The 26,912-nt window shown below is 51.3% G+C and overlaps 1 protein-coding gene across 4 annotated transcripts; it reads right to left on the bottom strand.

The window, feature by feature from the left end:
• Positions 1-696: 696 nt before the first annotated feature.
• Positions 697-26,720, bottom strand: Capn1 (calpain 1). Of its 4 annotated transcripts, none has more exons than XM_052191871.1 (22): positions 26,589-26,720; positions 25,132-25,399; positions 24,938-25,007; positions 24,531-24,649; positions 22,511-22,644; positions 22,237-22,405; positions 20,489-20,572; positions 20,090-20,175; positions 18,866-18,940; positions 18,614-18,774; positions 10,995-11,170; positions 10,059-10,070; positions 7,554-7,762; positions 7,434-7,473; positions 6,850-6,915; positions 6,704-6,761; positions 4,849-4,913; positions 4,374-4,442; positions 4,048-4,126; positions 2,813-2,929; positions 2,215-2,273; positions 697-1,475 (listed from the first exon to the last, which is right to left on the bottom strand). In XM_052191871.1, the coding sequence occupies exons 2-22, from the start codon at positions 25,396-25,398 to the stop codon at positions 1,449-1,451; spliced, it is 2,142 nt and encodes a 713-aa protein (XP_052047831.1). In that variant the 5' UTR covers position 25,399; positions 26,589-26,720; the 3' UTR covers positions 697-1,448. The 4 variants fall into 4 exon arrangements, with proteins under 4 accessions (XP_052047831.1, XP_052047827.1, XP_052047837.1 ...); XM_052191867.1 differs by lacking the exon at positions 26,589-26,720 and adding an exon at positions 26,038-26,146; XM_052191877.1 differs by lacking the exon at positions 26,589-26,720 and adding an exon at positions 26,038-26,126 and having other exon boundaries at positions 25,132-25,416.
• Positions 26,721-26,912: the final 192 nt, after the last annotated feature.

Genomic DNA, 26,912 nt, shown 5'->3' with positions numbered 1-26,912 from the left:
TGTAGGTAATCAGATGGTGACCTTTAAACTTTTTTAAATTTGTTTTTCTGAGACATGAGTTTCTCTGTGTAACTCTGTAGATCAGGCTGTCCTGGAATGCAGAAATCTGCCTGCCTCTGCCTCCTGAATTCTGAAACTAAAGGCATGAACCACTACCACCCAGTGGCAAGCCTCTACCAACCAAATATAGCCTGTCTGGCTCCTTCAGTCTCCACTGGCTGCCTGCATCCTAGGGGCAACTCAGTTTCCTTCTCTATCCTCAGTCACTTTTACTTCTGGTAAAAGTCACAGAGGCAGAGGAACAGTAATATAAGTTGCTGGTTCCAGGGTGTCCCCCTGGCCTGGTGTTGGGCGGGGGCTCTGTGCCTTAGGGAGCTCCCTAGGGGGTCGGATTTGTGCTAAGTAGATGTCTTGTGTTTCCTTACTGATATCTGCAGAGGAGGAAGTCCGACTCAGCCCTCAATAAGGGCATGCAAAACCAGAAAAGCCACCTGGATTGGCTGTCAGTGGAGCCGTTCAGTCCATGTCTCTGTGCCCAGGCCTTTTCAACATCTCAGGAACAGAGGTGGCCACAGTCAGATGCCCAGTCTCTGGCAAGGGTGGACCAGGACATAAGACAGCAGGGCTGTCTCTAGGCCAAGGCTTGCTGGTACAATCAAGGGAACAGTTTGGGAGAATAACACCCAGAGACAGATGTACAGCCTTTCATTTTATTTTCCCACTGCACTGAAACATGGGACCTCCCCACCCCGGCCCTCCCCCAGGTCCTGGTCCTCCATAACCAGCACACTAATGCCTCAAGCATTCCCTTGAAAATGACCAATATAAAAAAAGAGAGGAAGGGGACGGGGCGGGGAAGGCCTGAGCACCTCCTGGGCAGGGAGTGCCTGGTGGGCACACAGGCCGGAGAGGTGGAGTTTGGTTTGCAGAGGGATCTAGGCTGCTGCACAGGAAGGCACAGGAAGGTGATTCTGGCTGTGGGGCTCCCATAGTGAGGTGAGGCTTCAACACCCAGGTGCAGACAGGGAGCTAGCTAGTGGTTATGAAGTCTGCAAGTCTGGGGATGTCAGGGGCTAGAGCCTCCACAGAGTAGACAAGACACACATCCGGACACTGGCAGAGAAGGGGAGGGGCAGAATGCCTGTCACTGCCCCGGAGGCCGGAATAAGCAGGGAGCTGCCATCCTGGTCTTAGCCATGAGCAGGGGTCAGGGTGCCCATTCGGAGTCCTTGGCTACAGGGGTAGGGAGAGCCCCGTAACTCTGCCCAGAGCAGTCGAACAGAGGTAGTGGGGAGGCGAAGGGACAGGAGGACAAGGGGGACAGGAAGACAGGGTGCCTTTCTGTTCTGAGGAAGGCACTGACAGCTGGTGTGGCCTGGTATGGCGGGGAGGCGTGGCTTGGCAGAGGAAGAAAGGAAGAGCGCGGGCAATGGGAGTGGATCCGCACTTCATGCAAACATAGTCAGCTGCAGCCACTGCAGGGCGAGACACACAGGTTACCAGGAGCAGCAGGACACATGGCCGACCAGCTGCCTCCTTCACTATCACCACCCATCCCAGAGGACAGGCCGCAGCCCAGGCTCAGCCATCACCAGTCATAGCTATGCCCTCTAGAGACCTGCTGCCGATAGGGTGCTCGATTCTCTTCCGTCCTCTCCCCTCCCTCCCTCCCCCCCTCCCTCCCCCCTCCCTCCTTCTTCCCTCTCTTTTCTTTTCTTTTCTTTTCTTTTCTTTTCTTTTCTCTTTCTTTCTTTCTTTTCTCTTTCTTTCTTTCTTTCTTTCTTTCTTTCTTTCTTTCTTTTTCTCTCTCTGTCTCTCTCTCTCTCTCTCTCCCTGTCTTTTTTCTTTTCTCTCTCTCTTTTTTTTTTTTGAGATAAGGACTGTCCCTGGCTGTCCTGGAACTCACTCTGTAGACCAGGCTAGTCTCAAACTCAGAGAAATCCACCTGCCTCTGCCTCAGGCTGCGATTAAAGGTGTGGGTCACCGGGTCACCACCACAGCCAGCAGCAGCTGTCTTATCTCTTTACTCTAGGTCACTAGGCTGCTGCTTCCCACCAGCTTCTAGAAGCCTGACCCCCCTTCTTCATCTCTCACCCCCAGGCTCCAGAAGCCCCTGTCCCAAGGCTTCCAAGACTGGGGTCCAGATCTGAAGGCTTATTCCGAGCGTGGACGCCCGCCCTGGTAGGGACAGGTGAACATGGAGGACCAACTCACCTTAAATAGATCAAAGGTCACAACACCATCCAGGTCTGTGTCCAGAATTTTGAAAAACCCTGTGTTCAAGAAAAAAATGAGTTAAGCTGGGCGGTGCTGGTGCACGCCTGTGATTCCAGCACTCTGGGAGGCAGACGCAGGCAGATTTCTGAGTTTAAGACCAGCCTGGTCTACAGAGTGAGTTCCAGGACAGCCAGGGCTATACAGAGAAACCCTGTCTCGAAAAAAAAAAAATCCAAAAAAAAAAAAAAAAAAAAAGAAAGAAAGAAAGAAAGAAAGAAAGAAAGAAAGAAAGAAAGAAAGAAAGAAAAAGAAAAAAGAAAAGAAAAGATGAGTTAAATCTGGGACATGAGCCAGACAGTTAATATTCAGCCAGGACTGTCTCCTGCCTCCCACACCCCCCAAGTTATTGCCCCTCTAAGTCATAAAGCTTCCTGTCCAGAGGCCTCCTTGGGCATCCTCTGTGCACGCTCCGTGCACCATGCACCCGTGTGAGAGTCCTCTGTTCTCCTTCAGCCTCTACCCCATTCAGCCCTCTATGTCTCACAAGGAACACCGTGTGCACTGCGGCGGAGTGGGGCCCGCTGGGGACACTCACGGAACATGGTCTCCAGCCGCACAAGGCAGCACACAAAGTTGTCGAAGTCCACGGCCAGGTCGGGCTCTGAGTAGCGGGTGATGATGAGTTCATGTAGCTTCTTGTTAAGCTTGAAGCCTGAGCAGAGAGAGGAAGGGCAGGGGAGGGCTGGGGCAGCAGAGGGGCTGCTCCAGGAAGAGGGGCTGCTCCAGGAAGAGGGGCTGCTCCAGGAAGAGGAGCAGCTCCAGGAAGAGGGGCTGCTCGAGGAAGAGGGGCTAAAAGACCTCCCTAGGGCTGGGGAGGGCTGGATAGGTGGCTCAGAGGTTAAGAGGTCATGAGTTCAATTTCCAGCAACCACATAGTGGTGCCCACAACTACCTATAATGGGATTATATAAAATAAATAAATAAATAAACCTTCAAAACAACAACAACAACAAAAGAAGGGGCTGGGCAAGCGAGGGCCAGGCACAGGGGGAACATCAGAACGTCACGCCCAGAACACCCCAGAAAATCACAAGCTGGCTGCGGAGGACCTGGGCATCTGGTCACATTTGCTCAAAGTAGCCTGGACTTGTTTTTACACAGGCCATGGTGGGAGGGTCCTGTACCTGCCTCACTGGAGCTTGGAGCCTGTGCCTGGCCGCCCTCTCCCTGCCTGCCCTGGTCATGTGACCCAGACTCAGATACACTCCTAAGAATTACTTTTCTCTTCTTCATATTAGGGATAACAAAGGGCTCTATTTGATGGCTCAGTGGATAAAGAAATGTCATGAAAATGTGAGGACCAGAGTTCAGATATTTAGAACCCACATAAAAGCCAAGGAAATTTCGTAGTCTGCCAGTAATCACACCTAGTCCTTACTGGATAGGCAGATGGGATTCCCCAGGGACGCTGGATAGCTAAACTTGCCTCATCTGTGAAATACAGGTTCAGTGAGAGGCCATGTCTCAGCAAGAGTAATGAAGGAAGACAGGTGATATCAACCTCTGGCTTTTCTGTGTCCACACACATAAGAACATAAGTACACACATGCACACCACACACAGATATGCACACAAAATGAATGAAAAGGCCCTTGTTCTTGGTAAGTTACAAGAGGAGGAAAGGGAGGAGCCCAGATAAAGTCCTTGGCTTAGCAACCACAGCACCTTTAGTACTACCATCCCTCGGGGACAAGGGCCAGCCAGGCAGGTCACTCTCAGGAAGGCAGCCGGGGGTTCAGGAGCAGTGGGGTCATCAGCCCCGGGCCTCACCTGCAGCCTCAATGGCCATCCTCATCTCGTAGGCACTCATGCTGCCAGACTTGTCCAGGTCAAACTTCCGGAAGATGGTCTGTGTGAAGGGTAAAGGGTGGGGCTGAGTGAGTCACTGCCTCCTGCACCCAGGGGGGGGGAGGGGAACCCCCAGGAAGGTGGTCATTTGCTGAGACCTGTGGGCTTGGATGGGAAAGGAGTCTCATGCAGAAAGGAAGTTCTGTTGCAAAGCCTGGCTGTGTAGCTAGCCTGGGCTCTGTTACTGGGCCATGACTGAGGCCACAGAGGGGCAGGAGAACCCAGCCATGGAACCTCCTACCACCTACCAGGTAATTTCGGATGCGGTTCCACAGGATGTTGAACTCCACCAGGCCCAGCTTCCCATTGCCATCTCGCTTGGCAGATGTTAAGAAAGAAACTACTCAGTTTAAAGAACACACGTGAGAGGGGGACCTGGGAGGAAGGGAGCCTGGCTGTGGAGGGGAGAGAGGACAGCGGCTCCCTGCAGCTCCTAGCCAGCTATGTGTCAGATAGAGTGGAGCGGGGTGGGGAGAGGTCCGGACTCAGAACCAGCCTTAGGGCCAAATAGGGACTGAGTTCTTGCTCCATTTCCCACGAGTCCTCTGACTCAAAGATTCCTTTGCTGGCCAACTAGAAGATATCCAGGAAGGTGTTTGAACACAAGGCCTTACCACATCCAACTCTCCTGGATCTACCTAAGCTCTTCAGCTGCTCTTAGGATAGGTCGCCAGCATCTTCAACCCCAAACTCCACAAGAGACAAAGGCAGGCAAAAGGATACATCCATGAGGTTCACCATGCTGCGGCAAGACTCCAGGCTGAAGCCATTAGTGCGTAGGTCCTTGTCTGAAACGAGCAACAAACAAGCAGTTCTGGGGGCTGAGGAGATGACGCAGGTGGCAGAGTGCTTGTCGCGCACACGTCAAGCCCTGGGTTTGATCTCCATTACTACATAAGGGAAGCATGTGGTACACGCCTGTAACCATGGCAGAGGGAGGACAAGGAAAGAGCATGGGGAGTTCAAGGCCAGTCTCAGCTATGTAGACCCTGTCTAAAAAGGAAAAGGAAGGAAGAGAAAAAAAAAAGGGATAGCTGGAGAGGTGGCTCAGCAGTTAAGAGCGCTGGTTGCTCTTGCAGAGGACCTGGGTTCAGTTCTCAGCATGCAAATGGTGGTGGCTCCCAACTCCAGAGTCAAGGGCTGTGATCTGTGCATGCGATATACTTACATGCATGCATGCAAAAGTTTATACATATAAAATAAAAAATATAATACAAATTTTAAAATCCACAGCATCCACATAAAAAAAAGTTGTGCGTAATCTCTCACATACACAAACACACACATACACTCACACACATATAATCTCTCACACTCATACATACTCTCACACTGTCTATCACGTACACACACACACACTCACTCTCATACACACATACTACACACACTCATACACTCAGACAATCTATCAGTGCAGTGATGTTGGGGGCTGAGGAAGGAGAATTGCTGGGGCTTGCTGGCCCTGACTCAAGGGTACAGAGCGGAGGATGACAGAGCAGGGTATCTGATGTCCTCATCTGCCACGAGACAGATGACAGAGATATAGAAGGAACGAGTTCTAGGAGTTCAATATGAAGTCTTTGAGAGCCCGTCATGCGAGGAACCCTGACTGGCCCGTGCTAGGAGGCTCCAGGTCTGCCACCGGTGCTGAGACCAGCAGAGCGTGGGGGTGGGGGTCGAGGGTTCTGTTACGGTGAGAAGCAGCCGAGCATTTCTGTGTCTCAGAAGCCAGGTCTGTATCCACCAACCAGCCCAGAATCAAAGGAAGGAAGCGCTAAGCAGACACACAAGCAAATAGGTGGAAGAGGACCCAGCAGGTGCAGGCTGCGGGCTGGGGAGGGTACACTAAGCCTGGAGCCTGCAGGGAAGGGCCAGGGAGACGTCCTGGGCAGAGAGAGCTGTGCAGGCAGAGGTCAGGCACAACAAGCCACGGGCAACTGGAGCAGGCTGATGTCCACACGCAGCAGCCAAAGCCAGGAGGGAAGGGCAAATCAGGCGAGGGCCTGGGATTTGGTCTTATCCTACTTCCCAAGATGCGTTGCCTGGCCTGGTGGTGCGCCCTTGCCTTCTCAGTGGCGTGGAGCACCTGGGGCAGGCTCTGCTATGGACTATCTGGTCTCCCTAAGGCCACAGAGCCCATGCGAGTAAGACTGGAGTGGAACAGGGTTAGCGAGGAGTCTGGGATAGGAATGGTGAACAGAAGCCTCGCCAGCCCCCTAGGCAAGGACTGGGGTTCAGTTCCTCACAGGAATGAGAGCAAGACAATTGGTGAGCTCTGGGAGTGGGACCTAGGGATGGGTGGGTGGGGACCCAGGGATGGGTGGGTGGGGACCCAGGGATGGTGGGTGGGGACCCAGGGATGGGTGGGTGGGGACCGAGGGATGGGTGGGTGGGGACCGAGGGATGGGTGGGTGGGGACCCAGAGATGGGTGGGTGGGGACCCAGAGATGGGTGGGTGGGGACCCAGGGATGGGTGGGTGGGGACCCAGAGATGGGTGGGTGGGGACCCAGGGATGGGTGGGTGGGGACCCAGGGATGGGTGGGTGGGGACCCAGGGATGGTGGGTGGGGATCCTCACGTTTGCTAATGATCCTGTTCAGGATGGTCTGTAGCTCCTTAACACTGATCTCCATGTCCTGGGGGAGAGATGGATGGCACCTGCCGGGTTCCCCCACTTCACACCAGGGTTCCCCATCTCACCACCACCCCCAGGCCCTGACGTACATCCCCTGCCAACTTGCTGAACAAGGTTTTGAAGTTGTCATCGATTTCCTCCTCAGAGAGTACTTTCTGTACACAAAAAACGGAGAGAATAGGTTAAAGATACTGTGGCCCAGCCCTTGCGGGAAAGAATAGCCTCTGGAGGTGGGCGTGGCACAGTTACGAGCCACTCCATCTCTCTGAGCCTCACGCTTCCAACCTGTAAAATGGGGTCCGTTCTCTGCCTAGAACTCATGTGGCTAAAATGATGGGTGCGAGTCAGTTAGACATTGAAAAGTTTGGGTTGCTGTGTGAAAGAAAGCAGCCTGCTGTGTGAACTTAGGCAAACTCATCAGCCTCTCTGTGCTTGTGTTTACCGTTTAGAGGGTGATCTCATGAAGGATCTAGAATGTAATGATGAGGCAAGATACACAGACGGAGTTTAGTATCTGCCTTCCCTCATCACCACGGGCCCTCTGTGCACTGTAAAGTGCTGGCAAACAGAGGACGGCTATTGTTCTTAAGGACTCCTATCTGGAGGGAGCCTGCCCTGCCAGCTGGAGCCCCCCTCCCATTGAATACCCAGGGGAGATGAAGGGGCCACAAACCTCATCGGGGAGGTTGGCCTGGATCTGGTCATCTAGTTCCCTGCAGAGAGGAACAGAGGGTCAGTCAGAGGGGCGGGGAGATAGGGAAGGCGGGAGAGGGTGGGGGGGTCTGCTACTCACTGGGTCCCAGCCTTCTTCTCTGAAAAGAAGCGCAGCAGAAAGTCACCCTCTTTGTTGGGCTCGAAGGTGGAGGGCACCACTATGTACTCCCCAGGCGGCAGGCGGATGCGGTTACTGACCTCTCGGAGGTTGATGAAGTGCTCCGATTGTGCCCGAGAAGCGTTGGCCAGGAAGAAGTCACGCTTCAAGTGCACAGGCTGACCCGCCAGCTGTCAGGAGGAAAGAAGCAAGCGGAGGACTGCAGGGTCCACTCTGTTACCTTTAGATGCCAGCCCAGGGTCAGAGCCCAGGCTGCAAGTCCTCTTGCTAGGCCACGCCCACAGCCTGGGAGACCCTGATAAGTCACTTACCTGTAGGTGAGTGCCTGGGCTGGCATCTGATGGTGGACAGGGACAGGGCACTGCTACCTCCCACCATGGTTGGTTGGTTTGTTTGTTTGTTTATGTGGTTAGGGGAGGGGATGTGAATGCTAAGGTGTGAGAGTGGTGGTCAGAAGAAACCTTGTAGGAATCTGTTCTCTCCTCTCACCACACCATGTAAGTTCTAGGTATGGAATGCAGCTCATCTGGCTTGGGGACAAGAGCCTTTATCTACCCAGACATTTCACCAGCCCCAGGCCCTGAGCCCGAGGCCCTGGTTTTGGCTGCCAGTACTGCGCTAAATCAGGTCTCATGGGACACGTCTGTAATCCTGTCACTCAGGAAGCAGAAGCAGGAGGATCAGGAATTCAAAGTCACCCTCAGCTCCATAGTGAGTTTAAGGCCAGCCTGTACTACATAAAACCCTATCCCAAAAATAAATGAATAAGAAATTAAATAAAACAAAATAAAAGAAAATCTGATTGCAGTTAAGGAACGCCACAACACTAGGATGCAGGAGTTGTTCAGGTGGCTCAACATGTGAGCACACTTGTGATATAAGCACAACATGTGAGCACACTTGTGATATAAGCACAACATGTGAGCACACTTGTGATATAAGCACAACATGTGAGCACACTTGTGATATAAGCACAACATGTGAGCACACTTGTGATATAAGCACAACATGTGAGCACACTTGTGATATAAGCACAACATGTGAGCACACTTGTGATATAAGCCTGATTGTTCCATCCTTGAAGTCACATAAAGGAGGAGGGAGAGAACCAATCCAAAGTCATCCTCTTATCTTTACACTCATGATGTGGCATGATGTGTGCCCTACTTACACACATACACACACACACACACACATACATGCTCACACAGACACACACATAGACACATAAGTACACACACATGCACATACACAAACATGCTTACACAGACACACACACAGACACATAAGTGCACACACATGCACATACACAAATATGCTCTCACAGACACATAAGTGTATATACATGCACATACACAAACATGCTCACACAGACACATACACACATGCTCATACAGACAACACACATATACATGTTCACACATATACACACAAACACACACACATGCTCATACAAGCACACACATACACATGCTCACACATACACACACATGCTCACACAGACACACACATACACACATGTTCACAGATACACACATATACATGCTCACACATATACACACATATATATGCTCACACATATACACACATATATATGCTCACACATATACACACATATATATGCTCACACATATACACACAAATACACACACATGCTCACACAGACACACACAGACACATGCTCACACACACACACAAGCACACACGCACGCATGCACGCACGCACGCACGCATGCTCACACGCAGTCACTGGTTCAGTGCTTCCACGGCACATGGGAAGACCTAGGCTCAATCTCCCATACTGAAAAATAAATCTAAAAAGCCATCATTGCTGTTATCATTCCGGAGGGTTCCCTGGGTCACCATGCCTTGCATGAAGCTGACTGGTGGTACTTTGCTAACCATCTTGATGGCCCCAGAGGAAATGCTATTCTACTTTCCCTCCACTAAAACAGAGTCTCATGTAGCCTAGGCTGGTCCTGATCCCTCTTTATAGCCAAAGATAACCTCATCCTCCTGCCTTTCCCTCCCAAGTGCTGGAATTACAGGCACGAGCCACCATGCACATCTGGGAGGTGCCATGTCTCAGAACAAACCCCAAGGCTCACGGCTCAAGCAGCTGTTCAAGAGTACAGACCTCTCAGCCCAGTGACTCCTAACCCCACCCCAACACCGATGAACATTTCCTCCCTGTGAAGAGCAGGACGGAGCCTGGCCTGTATGCAGGCTGAGTGGGGATCTGAGGATCAGGGTTCAAATCCAATCTTTGCTCCCTGCTCCTGCTTCAGGAATGCAATGATTGTCCTACTTGATGAACAAGAACTGGGAGCAACATTTTCAGGCAGTGACAAGGTGACATTTCCCTGATGCTTTATGTGTGGTGGCGCTGACTTCTGCCATGCTCCTCCCATCAGGCTGCTAGGTTCAGGGGCTGATGAACCAAGGAAGTGAGAGAGCCACACCTACCTCCCGGGGGACCTGCAAGAGAGACAAGAGAATAATGCATGTCTGCCCAGGTGGTTAGGACAGACAGATACACAGAGGTCCGGAGGTTTTAATGGAGGGAGCCCAGAGCACAGAAAATGGACCTATCCTCCCAGGGGAAGAACAGGGACCTGTGACCTGGGCTTCCCTCTGAATCAAAGCTGCTTAAAACAGCTACCAGGTAGCCAATCACAGTGTGATAAACCCCAGGGACATCAGAGACTCCATTTTATCTGCTGCCAGGGGTTTTGGGTATAGGCCAAGGCTATGGCCTTCCCCTACTCTGTCAAGAGAGATCAAGAAGCCTCCATCTCCATTTTGAACCAAAGAATAAGAAGCAGGGGAGGCCGGGCAATGGCGCACACCTTTAATCCCAGCACTTGGGAGGCAGAGGCAGGCAGGTCTCTGAGTTTGAGGCCAGCCTAGTCTATAAAGTGAGTTCCAGGACAGTCAGGGTGTGGTTCAGTCTGGAGGAGGAGGAGGAGGAGGAGGAGGAGGAGGAGGAGGAGGAGGAACGGGAGAGCAGCAGCAGCAGAAGCAGCAGCAGTAGCAGTAGGCAGAAGTATTAAGTAAGTCCTTGAACAGCCTCTCCCTGGGTAGCAGACCTTCCCCGCCTGCTCCTGAGGCCCTTGCTCCACAGAACGCCCCACTTTGTTACAAAGCTGAGCCCACAGTCTGACCCCAGAAGCTGTGGAACATGTAGCAATCAACCACCCTCTTTCCCTAGACCCTTCCTTTCCTGGAGCCAACAGACTCCTTTGCCCTCTCCTGTTGCAGTAGGACTCAGAAGCTAATTCAGGAGCTCCTTCTGGCACCACAGCCTCAACTGTCAGCCTTTCATGCCCCCAGGATGCACCTCGGCATTCCCTGGTGGATGCTCGCAGCAGTAGGCAGAGGTGGATCCAGCCCCTGGCTAACCTGGTACACTGCAAAACCAATGGTCTCCATGTCCCGGCCAAAGCGACGCTCCCTGCGACGGTGCTTCTGCATGAGGGCCAACAGGAAGCTGCAGCCTGACTCTCGGTTGTCATAGTCGTCTGCATCATCCACCTCCTCCAACCGGATCTTGAACTGGGGGTTTACCCAGAAGGTATCTGCAGGAGGAGAGGAGGAGAGGATCAAAGGCAGGCAGGGCTTCTCAACCTTCTCTCACACCTTGCCTCTACTCATCATAAACTCATCCAATACTGCAGCGTATCTGCCCCGTGAGTGTCAGGAGACAGGAAAGCAGATGGACACAGGGTGCCTCTTCCAGAAGGGGAAGTAGGCAAATTATCAGGATGTAAGTTGGAGGAGGAGCAGATTTATGATAACGCAATGAGCACTGGTGTGCTCAAGGCCCTGGGTTCTACAATGAAGCAAACTAGTTGGCCTGGGATTGTGACAGCAAGCTGAGCCCCAGTGGAGTAGCCAGGGCCTGGTTTTCTCAGTGCCTTTTTCAGAAGCTTTGAGTCTGGTGCCCAGCACTCTGATCCATGCTGGTCATGATGGCACATATGAACACGGATGCACACGGATGCAGATGCACATACACACACACACACATACACACATGCACACGCACACACACGCGCACACACACACACACACACATGCACATGCACACGCACGCACACATTTCTTTTGTTTCTAATGATGCCTGTGGGGGTGTGTATGTGGCAATTATGTGCAGTACCCAGCAAGGGCAGAAGAGGGCGTAAGATCACCTGGAGCCGGAGGTACAGGCAGCTGTTAGACACTGACTAATGTATGGATCTAAACTGGAGTTTCCTGGAAGAGCAGTGCGTTTTCTTAACCAATGAGCCATCACTCCAGCCCAACAGAAACTTTTTAAAAGACATTTTAGGTAGAGAATATGAGGCCAGATGGCAGGTCTGAGCATGTGAGGGTCGTCACTGCTCTACAGAAAATCCAAGCTCATGTAATGAAAATAACGTTTAACTTATGGCAAGCAAGGGAGACGCTCTAAAGCCCTGCATCGTTCAGATCAGCCAAGCACAGCATGAGCGCACTGGGCCTGGGCTCAGTGGCAGAGCCTTTGTGACACATGTGAGCCCCTCAGTCTGAGTCAAAATCTTGAAAAACTAACAACCACAACACACAAGAAGTAAGGCCAGGCTGACAGCTTGAGCCTGTGATCTCAGCACGTAGAGGTAGACACAGGCCAACCTCAGCTACACAGCCAGGTCAAGGCTGGCCTGGGCTATAGGAGATCCTGTGTCTCAATGAAGCAAAGCCAAACAAAACCAAAAACAAAACGCATTAAGCATGTTCTTGAGATGCTCAGCCCACAGTGAGGAAAACTTATTAAATAGGAGGACGTCTGTGAATTTCAGGCTAACCTGGGTTACAGAGTAAAAGACCCTATTAAAAAGAGGAAGGAAGGAAAGAAGAAAGGAAGGAGGAGGGAGGGAGGGAAGGAGGGAAGGAAGGAACGACAAAAAGAAGGAAGGAGAAAAGGAGGGAGGGAAGGAAGGAAGAAAGAAGGGAAGGAAGGAAACGGACTGAAATAAACATTAGTAGCTACGCTGGTGTGGTGGGTCAGCAGGTAAAGGTGGTTGCTGCCATGCCTGGTGAGCTAGCTGAGCTTTGACCCCTAGGATCCACAAAGTAGAAGAGAAAACCGACTCCCTCAGAGCCACCCTCTGACCGCCCTGTGCTTCAGTGACACATGAACCCATCACTGCAAAGAAAAAATGTCATTCTTTTAAGAAAAAAAATCAAGCTAGATTATTATAAAATCACCATGGAGCTAGAGAGATGGCTCAGCAATTAAGAGCACTGGCTGCTCTTCCAGAGGACCAGGGTTCAGTTCCCAGCACCCATGGAAGCTTATAATGGTCTGTAAGTCCCGTTCCAGGGGCTTTGTTACATGATCCTAGCTTCTATAGGCACCAGCCGTGCCTATGGTGGACAGATATATATGCAGGCAAAACATTCATACACTTCAAACAAACAAACAGAGGGGACTGCTGGGGATACATCTCAGCACAGAGCGCTTGTTCTGTACACGTGAGGCCCTGGTGTCAGCTGTAGAACTGGAAACAGAAGAGAGAAGAACAAATCTAGCAGCCAGACATTCTACCCAATGATGAGTCATCTCTCCTTGTGCAAACTCTCCAAGAGAACACCTAGAACTGGGCTGTCTAACAGAACAGACGCTACCACAGCAGTGTCAGTGTGAGCAGGGAATGAACAGGCAAAACTCAAGTAAGAATACTGCTGAGCCAGGCGGCGGTGGCGCACGCCTTTAAACTTGGGAGACAGAGGCGGGCAGTTCTCTCTGAATTCAAAGCTAGCCTGGTCTACAGAAAGAGTTCCAGATCAGCCAGAGCTACACAAAGGAACAAGGTCCTATAAAACCCCAAAACCACCACCACCACCACCACCACCAACAACAACAACAAAAAAAAAAAAAAAAAAAGGAAAAAAAAAAGAAAAGAAAACTTCTATGTGAAAGTTCAGTCAACAGGCTGGAGAGCTGGCCCAGTGGTTGAGAGCACTGGCTGCTCTTCCAGAGGTCCTAAGTTTGATTCTCAGCAACAACATGGTAACTCACACCTATCTGAAACTCCAGTTCCAGGGGTTCTGTTACCCGATTCTGACCTCCATGAGCACCAGGCATATATTTAATATACAAACACCCATGCATATACACAAAATATAAAACCAAAAGAAAACTTTTGTCAAGGTGGGGGATGCAGCTCAATTGGTGAAGTGTTGCCTCCTAGAACACCCACCTCACAGAGCGCTGGGTCCCGTCCTCAGCACCTTATAAACCATGCATGGTAATGCACTACCTATAACTCGGCACTTGGAAGGCAGAGGGAGGACAGCCATGAATTCCAGGCCACGAAAACATTTTTTAAACAAGCAAAAAACCAGGGGAGGGATGATGGGGAGGAAGGGATGTGGCTCTGTGGCAGATCCCTAGCTCAGTCACCACAGAACAGCAGAACCACAGGTGCCCTTCAGTTCCCAACCCCCCACAAGTTTGCAACAATGAAACCTATAACAAATACTTATTCCTGGGGCCCGGAAGATGATCCACAGGTGCACGCCAAGGGTGTACTCGGTCAAGCATGAAAATCTGAGTTCGATCCTCAAGTCCCCACATGGGGGAAAGAAGAGAACCAACTCTTACAAGTTGTACTCTGACCTCTTGCGTGAGGCCCTTGGCTCAAAAGTGAATAAAACACTATGAAATTAAGCAACAAAAAGACAAGGACAACCAGGACTCCCTTATGGTGGTTCCTAATTGCTCTTTTAGCCAGTATCCTAGGCAGGAAAAAGTAACAAACATTGGGAGAAGAATGGGACAGGAAGAAACAAGGGAATTATCATTTGATTGACAATTAGGGAGCTACAAAGAGTTTAGCAAGAGATGAATCTGGATACAAATACATTTAAAAGGGCAACTGTGCTATTGTACCCATAGGTATCATTCAAGAGGTGAGAAAGTGTTTGTTTGTTTGTTTGGTTGGTTGGTTGGTTGGTTTTTTTCCCTGACAGGTTTCTCTGGGTATGCCTATCTGCCCTGGAACTGACTCTGTAGAACAGGCTGGCCCGGAACTCAGAGGCCATTTGTCTCTGCCTCCCAAGGGCACATCCAGCTGAGAGATGAGATTTTAAAAGGAGACACTGGGCTGGACGATGGCTCTGTGGGTAAAGGAGTTTGCCACCAAATCCAACCACCTGAGTTCGATCCTGGAACCCATACAGTGGAAGGGACTCCTGCAAATTATCCTCTGACCTATCACATGCATGCTCATGGCGTACATACCCGACTACATATACACATATACTGATTAAATAAATGTTATTTTGAAAAGCTATTTTGGGCATGGAGAACTGGCTCAGTGGTTAAGACTGATGACTGTTCTTTCAGAAGATCTGGGGTCAATTCCCAGCACCTTACATGGTGGCTCTCAGCTATAACTCTAATCCCAGGGAGACAAATGCCCTCTTCTAGTCTCCACAGACCCTAGCATGCATGTGGTACACAGAAGTAGATACAGGAAAACACCCATACACATAAAATAGAGATAAAAAGATATCTTGCAAAAAAAAAAGATATCTTGCTATATACATATATAAATATATCAAAATCTAAAACCATCAAAATTCTGGTACAAGCTTTTGATAAGTCAGTCTTTGCTTACAGTGGAAGAATGGTGTGCCAAATTCTAAACCTTAAAAGATGTGCTAACTCTTTAAACATTCTGTTCTTCTTTAAAACGCTGTTAAAGTTCAGAATAACTGGCTGGGAAGATAGCTCAGTCGGCAAAATGCTTGCCCTGAAACCACAGGTCATGACTTCAATTCCCAGAACCCACATTGCAAAACCGGGGCTGCCTGGGCAGCAGTGGCTCATGTCTTTAATCCCAGCACTCAGCAGGCAGAGGCAGGCAGATCTCTGAGTTCAAGGCCAGCCTGGTCTACACAGTGAGTTCTAAGACAGCCAGAGCTAAACAGAGAAGAGAAATCCTGTCTTTAAAAACCAAGAAAGAAAAAAAGAAAGAAAGGAAGGAAAGAAAGAAAGAAAGAAAAAAAGAAAGGAAAGAAAGAAAAAAAGAAAGAAAGAAAGAAAGAAAGAAAGAAAGAAAGAAAAGAAAGAAAGGGCAAGAGAAGGTTAAGGCAGGAGAGTCAGAAGTACAAGGTCAGGGCTGGAGAGATGGCTCAGCTGTTAGGAGCACTGGCTACCCTTCCAGAGGTCCTGAGTTCAATTCCTAGAAACCACATAGTAGCTCATAACCATCTGTAATGGGATCCGATGTCCTCTTCTGGTGTGTGTGAAGACAGTGTCAGAGTACTCATGTACATAAAATAAATAATTAAAAAAAAAAAGAAGAAGTACAAGGTCATCCTTGGCTGCAAACTGAGTTCTAGTTAAACTGAGTCCTCAGGAACTTGGGCCATGTGACTCTGTCTCCCTTCCTCTGGGGCGGAGCTAAGTGGGGCTAGAAAGACTGCTCACAGTGTGCAGCAAACTGCTCCAGTAGAGGACTGGGGTTAGCTTCTCAGCACCCATTTGGTAGCTCACAAATTTCTGTAAGTCCAATTCTAGGGTATCCGGTGCCCTTTTCTGACCTTCATGGGTACCAGGGATGCATGTAGCACACAGACATACATGTAGGCAGAAATACATAAAATAAAACAAATAAATTTAAAAATAAATCTTAAAAAAATTGCAAAGACACTCCTGAAGAAGACATCTACCTTGTCTAATAACAGGACTTCTTATAAATCCATAACAACGCCAGGCAGTGGTGGCATAAGTCTTTAATCCCAGTGCTCAAGAGGTAGAGGCAGGTGGATTTCTGAGTTGGAGGACACTGGTCTACAGAGTAAGTTTCAGGACAGCCAGGGATATATAGAGAAACCTTATTTATAAAAAAAAAAAGATTTATTACACCTTTGTCACCTTTGTTCTCTTCAGACACACTGGAAGAGGGCATCAGATTCCATCACAAATGGTTGTGAGCCACCATGTGGTTGCTGGGATTTGAACTCAGGACCTCTGGAAATGCAGTCAGTGCTTTTAACTGCTGAGCCATCTCTTCAGCAACATATTGCAAACCCCAAACAAACAAATAAATATCTCCATAACAATTACATCACTGAGCAATTGACAGAAGTTTTAGCCTAGGGCCGGAAATACCAGAAAGACACAGGAACTGCACACTGGCCACAGAGGGCAGCGCAGGCCTCTCAGCGTGGTACAGGAAACTGGTTCTTACAGGTTTGGAGAAAAGTTGAAATGGGAAGAAGAATGCTTCTGAAAAACAATGGTGAGGACTCCTGCAGGAGCCCAGCACAGCGGAGAATCGGCCTGGTCAATGCCACCAGGAAGGAAAGGGCAGTTTGGCAACCAATGCCTCAGCAGAGGAGGGAGGGGGCACGAGGTGGGAGGGGAGGTCCAGAGAGGGCCACATGTTTTAAGATGGAATTTTACCAAAAGGACACAGGATGAGAGGAGACCTGAAGCAAAGTGCTTTCAGGGAAGAGAGAACAGGATCTGGGAGTGACAGGCCTCCCCAGCAGCAGACACTTCTGCCACTGCCCCAAGTGCAGACACAGGAACACATGCGTGCATCGGAGACAGACAGGGGTGCAGAGAAGGGGACCTGAGGTGTCTTGTGTAACAACATCTCTCTCCCTCCCCTCCTCCTCCTTCCTCTCTCTTCTGACAGGGCCTCATGCAGCCCAGGCTGGCCTCGGACTTGCTATACAGCCAAAGCTGACTTCGACCTCCTGGTCCTCTCCTTCCTCTACCTCCCAAGAGCCGGAATGGCAGGCATGAGCCGTCACAGGAGGCCCAGTTTGTTTTTAATGAAGTGTAAGGACTCTAGATGGCAGCAGAGGAGAGAGGAGGAGGAGAGCAGAGGGTCCCTAGTGGACCGGTGGGGATCACACAAACTGCTCATTAGAGGTTTGTGGCTGTGGATTTACAAGAAGAGCAGCCTTTGTTGTGTGATTCTCACCAGCTACATTTAGTGGTTCTGAGTGAGTAGAAAGATGGGTTCAGTGGGGGGCTATGGTTATGCTGGGTGACAGAGGGAGAAACCAGGGAAGCAGATGTTTGCAAGGTCAAGATGAAAACACAGAGGACTGGCAGGATGGCTCAGTGGGTAAAGGCACTTGCCAGCAAGTCTCACAACCTCAGACAGCTCTCTAGGACCTACATGGGAGAAGGTGAGAACCAGCCCTAAAAGTTGTCCTCAGCCCTCCACACGCACATACCCCCATAAAATAAAGAAATGTAATACTTTTAAAATTGTTAAAATGATGATTCATGCCTGGGTGAGGGGACTGGGGCTGTAGCTCAAGTGGCAGAGGGACTGTCCAGCATCCGCAAAGCCCCGGGGTCATCCCCAGTGCCACAGGTGCTATGTGCACCTGTAATCCCAACATTCTGGAAGCAGAGGCAGAAGGATCAGAAATTAAAGTCATCCTTGGCTACATAGCAAGCTCAAGATTAGCTTGGGCTACATGGAACCCTGGCTCAGGAAAAAAATAAAAACAAAACAAAACAGCGATAACAAGAAAGAAATAGAGGGAGAGGCAGAGACAGACAGAGAGCAAAATGAGAGAGTTGTTAAAATGGAAGTCGGCAGGGTCAGTTAACTCCATGGGATAGAGGCCTGGGCAGGGGCAGATGTATCCCCAGGGAAGGCCCACAATGCTCTTCGGTGGAGCAGGGGAGAGCTGGAGTGGAGAAAAGGGTTGATGTCAGGGAGCTGGGGCTGGAGGATACAGAGAGGCCATGCCACACTAATCACAACAGTCACCGTTTGTGAGAGGGGAAGGTAAGAGGAGAAGCAGTCAGTGGGGGAGAAGCAGGTGCTGGGAACGAGCAGACGTTTGGACAACAAGGCTTTCTTACCCAGGCCCCAGACGTCTAGCCTGCCCCTTTATTACCATCCTTAAAGATAATTTAAGGAACATCCAATCATGACTATCTGTCTCCCAAGGGACAGAACAGGCTCAGCCAGGTGGCCCTGCTCACGCCCCTGCCCTGTCCCCCAGCTACTCACTTGGGTAGTTCCGGCAGCCTCCGGCAGTGCTTCCCCGGCGCCAGGTACCCTCGTAAAACGTGGTATTCCAGTTCCGGAGGGTCCGGCTCTTGAGGGCATCGGGTGTAAGGTTGCAGATTTCCAGTTTGGTGAACTCACGAATGAAGTCTCGGAAGGACATCCTGAGGGAGGGCCCAAGGGCAGAGGTGAACCACAGTCCTCCATCATGAACTGGGGTTTAGGGGAGCAAGGGGAGAAGAGAGTGTTGCTTACCAGAACTCCCCGTCCTCCATCTTGACCCTCAGCTGCTCTCGTTCATAGGGGTCCACTTTGTTCCACTCATAGGAGCTGTGGGAAGCAGGTGCTGCCAGGCTTGGACACCACTGACCTATCTAACTTCTGTCCCTGGGTCCTGTCCAACCTGGCGTGGTTCCAGAGCCCAGATCAGTAGGTTTTCTCCAGGGCCACCTTCTTGAGGTCCTTATAGATCCCAATTTAAGGGTTCCTCTTCTTTTTTGGGACAGGGTCTCACTATATAGTCCTGGCTGGAATTGAACTCACAGAGATGCACCTGTCTATGCATCCTGAAAGCTTGGATTAAAGTCCTAGCTAATTTTTACTTTTTAAATTGTGTGTGTGTGTGTGTGTGTGTGTGTGTGTGTGTAGGCCATGAGAGGGTGTTAGATTTCCCTGCAGCTGTATTTACATGGGGCTATGAGCCTCCTAATGTGGGTGCTGGGACCCAAACTCAGGTCTTTTCTGTAGACCAGGACAAGCTCTTAACTGCTGGGCCATTTTTTTCCAGGCACCACCACACTTTTCTTCTTGTTTTTCTTTCTTTCTTTCTTTCTTTCTTTCTTTCTTTCTTTCTTTCTTTCTTTCTTTCTTTCTTTCTTTCTTTCTTTCTTTCTCTTTCTTTCTTTCTTTCCTTCTTTCTCTCTCTCTCTCTCTCTCTCTCTCTCTCTCTCTCTCTCTCTCTCTCTCTCTCTCTTTCTTTCTTTCTTTTTGGAGCCAGGACCCTGCTATATAATAGCCCTGGCTGGCCTGGAACTTTGTACATAGATCGGGCTGATCTCAAACTCACGGACACCTGCTTGTCTCTGCTGAGGGTAAAGGTGTACACTACCACACTCCAACCTCCTTTAAGACTAGGTAGCCTTGGTTGAGCTGGAACTCACTGTGTAGCCCAGGCTGACTCCAGATTTGTACTGATCCTCCTGCCTCAGCTCCCTGAACACTGGAATTACAAGCAGAAACCACCACATCCAGCCAGGGTTATGTTTTATCAAGGTCAAGTCAGATGCCCTGGGTGTATCCACAGGCTGCTTCAGTGGCCACAGTCTGGGTGGGCTCTGTCAGGGCAAATGCCCAAGATGGGAGCCTTTTATTCAACTCTGAGTCAACATCCAGCCTGCTGGGACCCAGGCAGAAACATCAAGGCCATCTCCAGACTTCCCCCAAAGCTCCCTAACTAGTGCCCCCTGTCCTGTGGCTTACTTGTCACTCCAGGGGCCTTTCCACTCCACTTCACCCCACGGGTTGCGCATCCGGATTAGGTTCACTCGCTGGCCCTGGTAAGTTACCTGTTCCACAGAGAGTGCATCAGTGTCATGACCTTGGACGTCCCTTCCCGGACCTCCGTCTTTACATCCTCACCCTGCTTACTACCTAGCAACACCAGGGCAACATAGTCCACATGCCCTAAGCCAGTCCTCCAGGAATTCACAGCCCAGCAAGGCGGCTGCACAAATGAACTGGAGTCACTAGGCATAAGCGCAGGATGGTTATCCCAGGAGGTCGAAGAAAGAGAAATTACTTCCCATGGCCCAGGTGAGATGCCAGGGAAGCCGGGAAGTAGGAACCACACTGCAGGGCAGGTCCCATCCAGGGAAATACCTGCTTGGCATCCGTCACGGAGTATGCATGGCCCCTCACCAGGTTCTTAAAAGTGATAGCCTCCAAGTCACGGATATCGGAGATCTACAGAAGGAAACACGCGCTGTGGTCAGAAGGTGAGGTGCTACCCCTGCTTGGAGCATTCATGGGACTCAGGCAGCACCCCTGGCCCCCTTGCACACATACCCCCCACAAAAGCTTATGGGAGAAACTGTTAGGGATTCCTTTCCTGTTACACACAAGTGCTATTCCTCCCCAGGGAGCAGGGCGGAGCCTAGATGCTTCACGGATGCCCTCACTCTGCTGCTGCTGCCTAGGGCTGGCCAGACTGTGGGTGTGCATATATGCGCATACTGATGATCAAACACACCCCCAAGAGGGACTCAGCAAGGTGACAAAGGGGGCCGGGGAGAGGACAGATTCAGTGGGGCTGAACTTGCAGAGTCATATAGCCCTTTAAAAAAAGCTTAGTTTAGGGGCTGGAGAGATGGCTAAGTTAAGAGCATTGTCTGCTCTTCCAGACGACCTGGGTTCAATTCTCAGCACCCACATGGCAGCACACAACTGTCTGTAACTCCAGTTTCAGAGGATCCAACGCCCACACACAGACATGTGCAGGAGACACGCCAGTCAATGCTCATACAATAAGTTATTTTCAAAGTTTCTTTTCTAGTTGACTCTAACTTGCTCTGTATGTGACTCTGGGTTGCTATGTGCATGTGAGTGCAGAGGCCCTTAGCAGCTAGAGGTACCAGATCCTGCCGGAGTGGGAGTCACAGGCAAGTCCTGAGTTATCTGATGTGGGCACTGGGAACCGAACTTGGGTCTTCTCTAAGAGCAGCACATGCTCTTAACCACTAAGCCATCTCTCCGATCGAAGACACTGTAGCATTCCTTTGTGATTTACAAAGTTCACACTCGGAATGTCTCAGTCAATTCACAGATTTTAAAATCTAAATGTTTTAACTAAGATTCCGAGATTTTGTGTTGGGTCCACAGCAGCCGGTGGCCAAGGATGACCATGATGTGGGTGTGGAATGATGGAGAAGACTAGGGAGGTCTAGAAGTGACTGTGGGAACCGTGGGCAGACAATGAACAGTAGCAAGGAGAAAGGAAAGGCGGCGGAGCCAGGCGTGGGTGAAGTCCGAGAATAGCAAAGAGATTGCATCAGAAGGCTGAGGCACTGGACTGTGATAGCCTCAGAAGGCTGAGGCACTGGACTGTGATAGCCTCAGAAGGCGGAAGCACTAGACTGAGATAGCCTCAGAAGGCGGAAGCACTAGACTGTGATAGCCTTAGGATCTGGGAAGGTCGTAAGAATGAAGGGTCTTACTAATCTACTCTGTATTGTTCCTATTTTAGTATACGTGCTGTCTACAGAAACGATTCAATGTTAAGAGCACTGGCTGCTCTCCCAGAGGACCCAGGTTCAATTCCCAGCACCCGCATGGCAGCACACAACTGTCTGTAACTCCAGTTCCAGAGACTTGACACCTTCACACATACAGGAAAAGCACCAATATGCGTTAAATAAAAACAAACAAACAAACAAGAATGAGAAGGGGAGGAAGCTGGGGACACAGCTGAGGTCAGAGGTTCGAAGGAAGAAGTGGAGGACAGGGAGCACACGTGGAGGTAGATGATAGAGGAGGTGATGGGCGGGGCTCATCGGGCAGCCGGAAATGTAGTGAGGAGGGGTGTGTCTTAGGCGATTGGGGTTTGCCAGAGGAACTTGGATATCACTCACATTAATGGAGCAGCCCAACAGGGAGCCTCGTTCCAGGGCCTTTAGAATGATCTGGTAGAGGTCGCTGGGTGCTTTCTGCAGGTCGTACCACTCAGTGACCCCACCGGTGAAGTCCTCAAAGGCCTCTGAGGTGCAGCCTCCCGAAAGGGCCTCGTAGCTGCCGTTCACTCTGCGGGTAGCTCCAGGTCAGTGAGTAGCTTCATCAGGCAGGACCAGGAGCAACCCCTCCACCCCCAGAGGCCGAAGATGTGCCCCGCCCCGGGATCCTACTCACTTAGCATACGCCTTCTCAAGCAGAGCACTCCAGAACTCGTTGCCCTGGGCAGAGTGCACAAACACCAGCTTCCCGTCCTTGGTGGGCAGCAAATCATCCACGACCACGTCTACCCATTCCCCGAACTGCCACAGCTGTGGGGAAGGCACAAAGTGAGCAGCTGCTCTGGGGTTTCCCAGGCCTCAGTTCCAGCTTCAGCTGGGCTTATTAAATGCACGAGTCTAGATTTTTATGCTGGGTACATGTGTGGCACATACATACATGTTTCACACACACACACACACACACACACCAGGTACCACAACTAAGGTGTCTCAGCACTCAGGAGGTAATCTCTATGAGTTCAAGAGCAACCTGATCTACACAGTAAGTTCCAGGACATTCAGGGCTATGAAGTAGTAAGACTATGTCTCAAAAACAAAACAATTCCACAAAACCAGTTCTGGATCATGTAAATGGTTTGGGGGTTTAGCAGTTAGCTCTCAGCCTGAGAGATGGAATGTAGTTCTAGGATCCACAGGGTGGAAGGAGAGAGCTGGCCCAGCAAGGTGTCCTCTGTCCTTTACAGACACACAGACACACTGTTAATCCTCATCAACATACACACATGCACGTACACACACACACTTTTTTTTTTTTTTTTTTGGTTTTTTGAGACAGGGTTTCTCTATTTAGCCCTGGCTGTCCTGGAACTCACTCTGTAGACCAGGCTGGCCTCGAACTCAGAAATCCACCTGACTCTGCCTAATGCAAAAATTATAAATAAATGGAATTAGAACTTTTAGATGAACAAGTCAAAACAAGGCTCCCCTTCAAATATGGGAGGGGGCAAGGGCACGAAGACCTGCAGCCCGGGTTCTTCCTCAGGGCAACCCTGGGGCCTGCCCCTCTTGCTTGCCTTCCTAGTTTTCTTATTTATGTATAAGCTCTCTGTCTTTCTGTTAAGTCTGCACAGAAGAGTGCCTCAGGCCCCATTAAAGATGGTTGCGAGGAACCATGTGGTTGCTGGGAATTGAACTTGGGACCACTGGAAGAGCAACTAGTGCTCTTAGCACAGAGAGGCCAAAATCTTCCAGAGAGAGGGCTGCCCACGCAGAGCATGGCCCCGGCCGGCTCAGCTTCACAGCCCCTTGCCTCTCTATTTTAAGCCTAAGTTTGGAGGTAAGTGGGAGATGTGGAAAGAAAATGTTGTACCCAGACCCTTAACCACAGATGGGTAGGCTGGTTCCCAAGATCACCAGAGTTACCCCAGGGATGCAGGCCTAGACTGCCAAGGGACAGAGGCTTCTGAGAGCACCAAAAATTGTTGCAGGGGGAAGCCTAGAATAATGAGGTAAGAAGAGGCTCATTCGGGAAGAGGTACTGAACGGGCCAATTAGAAGCTGGAAGAGGAGTAGGTTGGAGATTTGAGGGAAGGGGAAAAGGGTGACAGAGCTGTCGAGGTGTGGGGCGCTGAGCACAGAGTAATGGCCAGGGCAGAGTGAGGGAGTGGGGCCTAACTAGGCAGAAGGAAGGAACACAGAGGATCATCATGGTAGGAAGGCCTCAACCAAGACTTTTGGGGTGTGCCTCTCAACACCAGCTCCTGGAGAATTCACTAATGTAACTTGAAAAGTGGGCCACGTTGGAAACATCAGGAAAGGGTGGTTTAAATGCCGGCTCTGTCTTTTCTCCTACACTCTGTCAGGCTTGCCAAAGTGGGGAAACTGGGAAAAGGGAGAACTGACACATGAAGATGGGGAAACTGAGGCTGGGGTAAAGAAAAGCCAAAGCACTGCCTCCACACTTTCTCTGCTAAGCACGACCTTACCTAGGAAAGCGGCGAGCTGAAAATACCTGCCTAGCCATTCACACATGACTGACCAGAGGTGGCACAGAGAGGCCAAATACCTTCCAGAGGGAGGGCTGCCCGCAGGGCGTGGCCCCCGCCATCTCAGCTTCACAGTGCTGTGGGCCATCCTTTCCCATCTCCCTACTGCCAGCTATGCCTCTGGCCCAGGGAGGGTGCAGGGACCTTCACCTGGAAATGAAAGATGCCGGCGTAGCCATTCTGAAAGCTCTGGCCGTAGGGAACCACTCGGTGCAGAATGGTCTCGTTGAGGGTGAGGGAGGCGATAGCGGCCAGGAGCCAACAGTCCCCTGGGATGGGAAAGACACTCGTCAGCCTTGCTCTTCCCATCTGCCCAGGGGAGGGAGGTGCTGTGTATGTGGGATGCCGGGGACCACCTGGGATTCCCTGGGTGGGGTACCCTTCATCTCCCCTCCGCTTACGGAAAAGACCCAGGAATCCGGGCAAACCAGCACCTATGCTGATAGCCAAAGCCTGTCTGGGCCTGCAGGAGGGAGGAGCTGGGGCAGTGCCCAATGGAACGGGAACTGGGAACTACGATGGAGAAAACACCCGGAACCCCACCCCTGGGGGCCTACCCAGTGCTCCCTGGCAGATGTCTGTCCGGGTGGCTCCATCCACGATGAACTGGGGGTTTGACAGCAGCTCCTACAAGACCCACAGTCACGTTCCTGGGCCAGTTCCTCCTGGAAACCGGCACCCAGACACCACTAACAATGGGGACCCACTGCCCATCCTCAGAACCAAGCTCCACCCAGAGGGGTCCTCTTACCGTGGGACGCTTCCACTTGATGCCATAGGTTTTAGAGGAATGGGGACCCAGTTCTTTGAAGCCCAGGCTATGGGAAACCGGAGGGAAGGCCTCGTCTTGGAAGAGGACCCCGCTCTGCAGGCAACTCGCCCGCAGCTTTTCATAATCCTGGCCCAGGTACTTAATGGCGTTTTCATGGCGGCCCAAGCCCAGCTCCTTGTCCCGTTTCTTCTGCACTTGGGCTGACACCCCGGTGCAGTACACAGGCGTGATTAACTCCTCTGCCATCCTGGGGGACACATGGGCCTGGTAGAAATACAGGTCTTCCCAGGGATAAAGCACCATTCCTGCCTGCCAGCATTCTCCTGGACTCATTCCTCCCCACACGTGGGCCACTGCCCCCTTGACAGAGCCTGGGACTCTCAGCCACCTTGTTGGTTAGGCTCCCAGAATTTGGAAAAGGGTGTCCGGTCTCTAGGTATCCCGGTCACCACCTCTCTTTCCCTATTCCTACTGTCCAGAGTTGACCGTCTGCCCCCAGCCATCCAGGCAGGCAGTGGAGGGTGGAGGCCACAGCCCGGGCCAGCAAAGATAGTCCAGGTAAGATCTCTGACTCCCTCCCTCCTGCCCGTAAGCCCCCTCCACAGCGCTGCCAAGCATCCAGTTCACTTGCCCCGTCCCTCGGCTTAGGAGTTGAAACTTCCAGGCACTCCTGTCCGTACACAAGCTGAGCATCGAGCCTTGGACACTGGCCCAGCTCCAGGCGGACAGGTAGGGCTGAGCACCTGGGCTGAGCTGCTTCCTGACCCCTACCCCTGCGCAAGCACGCAGAAAACCTGAAACGGGGCCTGAGAAGCGACAGCCCCCTAGTCCCAGAAGCAGTGGCCTGGATCAGACAGTCGGAGTCTTGGACACCCAACTTCTTACCTGGGGAAGGGGAGTGTGGGAGATTGCTGCGGTCCCTGGGACTGGCTTCCTTGGTGGCAGCTCAGGGCAGGGCCCAACCAGGAAGAGCGCTCCTCCCCGCCCTCCTCCACCGCCCCTCGGCCCTGGTCCCTCCCTCTCTGGTCCTCCACCTACTCCTGAGGCCCTTACCCGGCTCCCTCTAGGATCTCCCTTATCTCCCCCGCAACACTTTTTACTATCTCTTACTTAGGGTGTCTTTCAGTCCCTCCCTTCCTCCGCAGGCACTAAGCCAGCTCTTCACCTCCGGGTGAAGAGGGTTGGACTGGGACAGAAGGGCACCGCCGGCAAGGGAGAGGGTAGGGCAAGGGGTATTTTTAACTAGGGCCGCAGCTCGAGTTGCAGAGCCGCGGGCCACACCCTATGTCGCCCTCCGGGAAGGTTCTGAGGACGATCCGGGCTCAGAGAAGCCGCCAACACAGCCCACAGCCCTCGACCCGCCTCCTGCGCCCCCGCGTGCCTCTGGGTCGCAGCTGTCTTCCAGCCCAGCCGCTGCTCGGCGAAGCAGGGATTACCTCTGGCGGCCGCAAATGCTTGCTGAAGCTGCCCCTAGCTGGATGAGAACGGACTTCTGCCGGACGCTAGACAAACGGTAGCCACACCCGGGCCGGTCCCTGCGGCAGACCTGCTGTAGGGCTGAGCCAGCTCCCCACCCCCTCACCTTAGGGCGCAGGCCTGCAGAGCTAGCACTCCGCCCTAGCGGTCTTGGCGCATTCCCTACTTGGCCTTAGATAAGTCCGTACCTTGATTTCCCCAACCATGCTGAAGAAAAAGAGGGACAATGGCCTTAGGTAATTTTTGTGTAGCATTCTAGCCTTCTCTCTCAAGTTCTTGGTCTA

The sequence above is a fragment of the Apodemus sylvaticus genome, chromosome 1 (assembly GCF_947179515.1).
Source record: "Apodemus sylvaticus chromosome 1, mApoSyl1.1, whole genome shotgun sequence".
Taxonomy (NCBI): Eukaryota; Metazoa; Chordata; class Mammalia; order Rodentia; family Muridae; genus Apodemus; species Apodemus sylvaticus.
Note: the sequence above shows the minus strand (reverse complement) of the source record. Positions and strands in the feature narration are given on the sequence as shown.

Coding starts and splice junctions, on each gene's coding strand:
- Capn1 (XM_052191871.1), bottom strand. CDS start 25,398: ATGGCAGAGGAGTTAATCACGCCTGTGTACTGCACCGGGGTGTCAGCC. Junction 18,941..20,089: donor AAAGGCCCCTGGAGTGACAA/GTAAGCCACAGG, acceptor TGCTTCCCACAG/CTCCTATGAGTGGAACAAAG. Junction 18,775..18,865: donor ATGGAGGACGGGGAGTTCTG/GTAAGCAACACT, acceptor GCCCTCCCTCAG/GATGTCCTTCCGAGACTTCA.